Source organism: Charadrius vociferus, unplaced genomic scaffold (assembly GCF_000708025.1).
Source record: "Charadrius vociferus isolate BGI_N301 unplaced genomic scaffold, ASM70802v2 scaffold237, whole genome shotgun sequence".
Classification (NCBI taxonomy): domain Eukaryota; kingdom Metazoa; phylum Chordata; class Aves; order Charadriiformes; family Charadriidae; genus Charadrius; species Charadrius vociferus.
Window position 1 is genome coordinate 4366 of NW_009649171.1, and position 6718 is coordinate 11083.

General features: G+C 44.3%; 1 protein-coding gene across 1 annotated transcript; it reads left to right on the forward strand.

The window, feature by feature from the left end:
• Positions 1-487: 487 nt before the first annotated feature.
• Positions 488-6683, forward strand: LOC104289559 (thrombospondin-4-like; the record flags this gene model as incomplete). Its single annotated transcript, XM_009888516.1, is given in 7 exon segments — positions 488-601; positions 603-645; positions 1323-1435; positions 2715-2767; positions 4148-4292; positions 5039-5173; positions 6171-6683. Coding segments are annotated over 7 exon segments (1116 nt in total), but the record flags the coding sequence as incomplete, so codon positions are not given.
• Positions 6684-6718: the final 35 nt, after the last annotated feature.

Genomic DNA, 6718 nt, shown 5'->3' on the forward strand with positions numbered 1-6718 from the left:
CAGACTCAAGGAGGAGTGGTCGCACCTTGGAGCTGGGTAGCCTTTGGGATGAAGGTGTGTTTTGGTATTATAATGACATTATAATGAGCAAAGTTCACCAAGGGACAGCATTTTGTCAAAATTTGACAAACTGTTGGCTCAGGGTAGTAAGTATGCAGCTTATCAGTTCCATAGGACCATCTTGTTCCCATATTTGCTGTATTATCACAGGGCTTGGCTGTAGGATCTCCACCCCACTCCACCCCCGTGTTGCTTTGCAAGCAATATTGTACAGAGAATCACAGATGTAGTGGATTCTTCACATACCAGCTGTGGCTGTATTCTACCCTAGAAACCTTTTGATTTCATACCTTTCCTTAATGTGTGAACAACGCTGTATTTTTGATCATTTTAGCAATTATTCCACGGAGTTATATAAATCCACTAAAGTATAAATTAAAGATTTGGGGCCAGGTTCATGTCTGATTTGGATCTGTGTCTCTTGCAGGATAACTGTGTCTTGGATCCCAATGTTAACCAGAGAAATAGTGACCAAGATATCTTTGGAGATGCTTGTGACTACTGCTGCTATGTCCTGAATAATGACCAGAGGGACACGGATGGGTGATGGGAAAGGAGATACTTGTGATGATGACATGGATGGAGATGTTTGGTAATTTGTAATTTCCAGATTCTCTGATGTTCTTGAAACTTGCCCAGAATGTGCCATGCATTAGTAGGTTTTCTGTCACCAGCTGCTGTGTCATGTAACACATCGCCTTTCTTCACAAAACCTCTCTTTGGAATCCTTTTCATTTAGATTAATTTATATATTTTAGCCTCCATCTGTAGCAGTGAACACTTCATAACAGATAAACCGAACCATGTTTCATGTATAAGTTAAGGTCATTGGTCATTCAGTAATTCCTTAAACGTGTAAACATGTCCCAGAGTATCCAGCTGCTGCCTGTCCCAGATGCCCAAGAGCTACATAATGTATTATTTTCATCCCTGTAGGAGGCTTAAAAGAAGTGAAAAAATCACAACCCTTCAGATGTAATAATGAAGATTAAATGTCCCATCCTGTAAGCTGTGATACAGGGAACAGGATAGAATGAAGTGCGTGTGATTGGGTTGAAAGCTGTTCTTTAGCAAGATGTTTCTTACTTCTACTAAATGAACAGATGCACACATAAGAAAGATTTGTTGCGCATGTTTATAATGTCATTGCAAGATTAAGCAGTTGCTGAAAAGGAATAGTGTCTTTACTCTTCTTGATACTCATGTTGTCCAATAACAAATAATGGGAATTGTTTTTAACTAACATCCAATCCACTTTTCACTAGGTATTAAGAACTTTTTGGATAATTGTCAGAAGATCCCCAACCAAGACCAGGATAATGATGGTGTTGGTGATGCCTGTGATAGTTGCCCTACAATCAGCAACCCAAACCAGGTTAGCAGGCAGAAGGAAAAACTATCCCCATTTAGGGAGAGGAACTGCTGGAGATGCAAGAGAATGAGACACCCCCAGACCGGACCCACACCGCCGCAGCCCACCCCCAAGTGGCGACTCCTCTCCTCGCCCCGGCTAGCTCCTCTTATAGCTCGGGCATGGGTCACGTGGTATGGAATACCTGCCCCCTGCCGGCTCCTGGGGAGATTAACCCCATCCCTGCCGGAAGCAGGACACATCCCATGCAGCCACAGTGTTTATCTTTTAACAGTAGGTATTTGTGGGAGAACTCGGCTGGTCCGAGGGATCAGAATACAAGTTTAACATTGACCCTGAGCAGATACTCGTGTACCCTTGAAGAGACTGGAGAATCCTGAGAAGATCTGAGCAAACAAGATAAGGGTTGGAAAACATCCTGGCTTTTCCCAGAGCATGAACAGCGCGTGATCAACAATTGTATTGTCTGGATGGTGTGTGATGTGAGAGCGGATTGGGCAAAAGTAGAATAGTAGAGTATATGCACAGATAAGCATCCAGGTAAAAGGATATAAAAGAGCACTGCTTGTAAAATAAAATATATGATTGCTGCAACTTGATATTCAGAGTCGTGTCACTCTCTACAACGACAGGTATTCAGGAAAGTTTTATGGAGCTTCAAACTCTCTCAACACTGGAAAGGGGAGCCACCAGGTGATTCTCATACCTTGGGATGTTGATAGTATCTCCCCCACCAGTATCTTCTATTACAATGCTCTGAAATATGGAAATGCTCTGGTCCCATGGAGTCCAATGCCACACTCCACACAGTGGTGTGATTTAGTTACACTTGGTATTTCTTTAATTAGGATCATACTGATGTCCTTATTTAGAAAACTTTCACTGATCCTAGGTGAGAAGTCAGTGAGACTTCTGATGTGTTTTAAATTCTGATGAAGCCCTTTGTTACTAACAAAAAAATACTGGAAACTTTAGAGAAATATGGTAGATGTTTAAAGCTGTTAATAAATGAACCTTGGTTAGAAATGAGGGATACTTATTTCCAGTAGTAGACGAATCTTGCTTGAACTGCTCCAATCAAGTTTAACCCTGTTTATTAATTTTTTGTTTTTTCTTTAATCAAACTGACTTTTTGGTTAAATGGATGATGCAAACAAGAAGAACACATTTTGTAAAAAAAAAAATAATGTTTTTCCATGCTTTTATTTTAATTGGTTTTGATTCGGTTGTGTTTTAATACTGCAGCAGCTGATATTGCAACTTTTTCCACTTTCTTTTGCAGTTGAATGTTGACAATGACCTGGTTGGAGATTCCCGTGATACCAATCAGGACAGGTATGCTGTCTCATGGCTCATAACAGCAGCAGGGAAGTGGAAGAGGCTAGTCTTGAGCTGAAGCATGCTACTGATTCTTGGAGACCTGTAATCCCTCAGACTAGGCTGGATTTAATTTCAATAGCTCCTCAAAGAGATGTTATTTCAAAACAATGTTAGGATTTATAAGCTTTGTTGGTTCACTTCCCTGTAGCAGTATAGTAACTGAGCCCTTCACCTTTAGCCCCACGTTCACACATGCTTTCTGTGAGTTCCTGTGGAAGTGACATTCAGAGCAGTTCTCTTAAGCAGGGAGAGATAGGTGGGAATATGCATAGCTATAAACTGTAGCACTGCTTTAATTTGGCTGCACATCACCTCTGTGCTGCTACTGAGGGGAAACATGCCTGCTCATCGCCAGAAAACATTTTGTTTATGGTGTTTGTACAAAACACACCTGACTTCAGGCCATTGCTGTAGCTGTTGACCTGATCTCTCGGCACAGGTCTGAAGTGTCCCTGCACCTCTCCTGGGGAATCAAATCTCATCAGGCTGGTGCACCCAGAATCCTTGAAATGCAACAATTACCATGGCTCTTGGGTTAAAAAAAATTCTGACACAAGCAAGTTTTCTCTAAAAGTCCATTTTTTTGCACAGATGCATTTAACTGTTGGCATGGAGAAATAAGGCAGCCACCCCATAACTTCCCAAACCCTTTTCTATAGTCTGTCTCCTTGTTCCTGGTGACTCTTCACTTGTAAACAGCTGATGCAGCCATTGGCTGGGGGGGGGGCTGGAAAGCAGCAGACTTTTTCCTCTCCTCCTTACTTCCCTGCAGGAAAGTAATGTAACAAAACTTGGTATGCAGGAGGGTGAAAGTGGTACTTTAAGCAAGTCTGCTTTCAGGTGCTCATGGAGATTTTCCTATAAATTTCATTCATACTCACACTCGCACATTCATGAGCACCAGGGCCCTTGTGGACAACAAGGGATGCCAGCTGTTGAGCTCCTGCTGTCTCCTGAGTGCCTTTTGATTGGTGACACTGCACTTTTGGATGTATCTTACATGCACTTTAGGAGTGGATGTCGTTTGGGATCTTGGGCTTTAGTATCTTTTCACATTCTATGTAAGGCTTCTTTTTGTTTTCCTTATCTGAGTATTTTTATAGCTCCAGGCCTAGTCTTCATCTTCCTGCTGCCTTATCGCATGGTCTCTGTTTGTTCCTTGTCTCCTTGCTGTTCAGCGACCTGAGTGACACCGGGTTGTAGTGCCCCACTGGTCCATTTCCCAGCTCTGGAGGTGCCTCCGGTGCTTTTCCTGCTCAAGTACTCGTGTTCTCCCCCATGCAGAGACAGGAGTTGATGTTGGCGTGCCATTTCTTTTTGTCTCTGTACTCACAGTGATGGTGATGGGCACCAGGACAGCACAGACAACTGCCCTACCACCACTAACAGCTCCCAGCTAGACACAGATAAGGACTGGTTGGGTGATGAGCATGACAAAGATGATGATAACGATGGTGTGGGAAGATTGGCGAGGAGGACTGTAAACACGCTCAAGTGACTCACATCTGGGGTGCTGGACAACACACATATCACACTAATTGTTCTTCAGCTTTGTGTGCTTGCAAGTAGAACATCTGCACTTAGATAACGTAAGCCTGGGATGGACTCAGGGACACCTTATCTAGCATACATGAGATCACTGCCTTGTTGTTGAAGAAGATCAAAGCGCAGTGGAAAACTATGCCTGCTTGAACCCTTGAGAAGCAGGCAAGAACAGCAAGTCAGAGCTCACACGCTCCTGCTAACAAGGACTTTCTCCCGCTCTGCAGTGCCTGCATGCCCTGCTCACGTTCCTCTGCCTGGGTGTTGCTTCGGAGATTCCCTGATTTGCGAGGTATTGAGATTACATTTGTTCTTTGTCTTTCCTCCATGGTTTTGTGGTTGTTCCTGCATCCTGCCTGAGTCCGCTCACCCAGGGCAGGAAGATGGTAATGGTAAGCTGGGCCTTCAGGAGCTGTTTCCATGCTTAGGCACTACATCCTTCCCCAGGTATTACACTTGCACACTGGGATCTGGGACAGTCACCATGTGTGCACACTCACTGCATGGCACTCTGTCCCAGGAGGGACCCCAACACACAGGGGCCCTTTGGGTGAGGCAGAGCTCCTCGGGTCCCCTCCCTGGGCACTGCAGCTGAGACTCCACCTGCTCCTTGATCCCATGGCTAGGCCAGATGTGGCTACTTGCTGCACTGTAAATCTTCTTTCACTTCCCTGACGCACTCAGGTGATGGAGTTGGGGATGTCTGCGAGTCTGATTTTGATGAGGATTGATCAGATCGATGTATGCCCTGAGAATGCAGAGGTCACCTTGACAGACTTCAGGGCCTATCAGACAGTGGTGCTGGACCCAGAGGGAGATGTGCAGATTGATCCCAACTGAGTGGTTCTGAACCAGGTAAAAATATGTCTGGTCTTTCCTACCTGTCTGAGAAAGATCATTTGAAAACCATGGTAAAACTGTCTCTGTAATTGCTGGACCACTGGCAAACAAGTGAAAAGTGGAAGCCATTGGTCGGTTGACAGTTTTACAGGAGTTATAATGAAGGAACTTTCTTTTAGCATATGATAGCTTGAAGCTTGATGCTGCTAATGAACTAAAATAACTACAGGCTGGTCAAGTTGTTCTGGGTGGATTTCATTGCTGCCAAGAAGGCAAATATGAGACTTTTGCATCACTCTATGGAAATATCTCTGTAGCAAACAGTTTCATGAGTCCTTCCTACAGTTTAAAAGTATGACCTGCTGTATAGCAGAACATTTACTCCTAGATGGGGTCCAGTAACTTTTATTTAAACTAACACATTTTAGCCTTCAGGAGGCTAATGATGAGTCACAAGGAATGAGCAATTTACTCCAGTTGCCAAAGTCTCTACCAAGCCAGCTGAGATGTATACACCTTCCTTAACCCAGTCCTGGCAGTCAGTTTAATCCTGAACTCTGTGATCAAATTGCATGAGCTAAGCCTAGGAAAAGCCCTCTTCCCCCCCCCCCCCCCTTTTTTTTTTTTTTTTTTAAGTCCCATCTCCAATTCTGGCCAGGTTCAGTGATATCAGAAGACTGGGAGAGGAAGGGAAAGCATCAGAATACCAGTATGGCCGGTTCTGCAATGGGAAGAGAAAAAGCCCTCCTGACTGCACACAAGCATCTAAAACTTTAGGATTTGATTATAGTTCTTATTTTAATTCAGAGCTACAAGTGTTACAGACATCTTGTGAGCAAAAGAAGGAGATGGATGGAGGGGGTGCTAGAGGGAGGCCAAAAGAGGTCACACACACTAACCACCCTGAATTTACTCTTACAGGGCATGGAAATTGTGCAGACTACAAACAGCAATCCTGGCCTTGCTGTTGGTGCAGAAAGCACCAGGGGAGACTCGAGGTCGACCACTAGGGTTTTGGAGTCGAGGATGTAAAGGCTTCGAGGCCAACTATACTCCAACTGAAAAAGAAACCTTGGCAGCATATGAAGGAGTTAGAGCTGCTTCAGAAGTAATTGGTACTGAGGCACAGCTCCTCCTTGTGCCCCAATTACCAGTACTGGACTGGATGTTCAAGGGTAAAGTTCCTTCTACTCATGCCACCGATGCTACCTGGAGTAAGTGGGTGGCCTTAATCACACAGCGAGCTCAAACAGGAAACCCAAATCATCCAGGGATCGTAGAAGTGATCACAAATTGGCCCGAAGGCAAAGACTTTGGAATGCCACCAGAGGAGGCGGTGACACGTGCTGAGGAAGCTCCACCATATAATGAACTCTCAGATAATGAGAAACAGTATGCCTTGTTTACTGATGGGTCTTGTTGTAGGAAAACATCGAAGGTGGAAAGCTGCTGTGTGGAGTCCTACATGACGAGTCACAAAAGTTGCTGAAGGACAAGGTGAATCAAGTCAATTTGCAGAGGTAA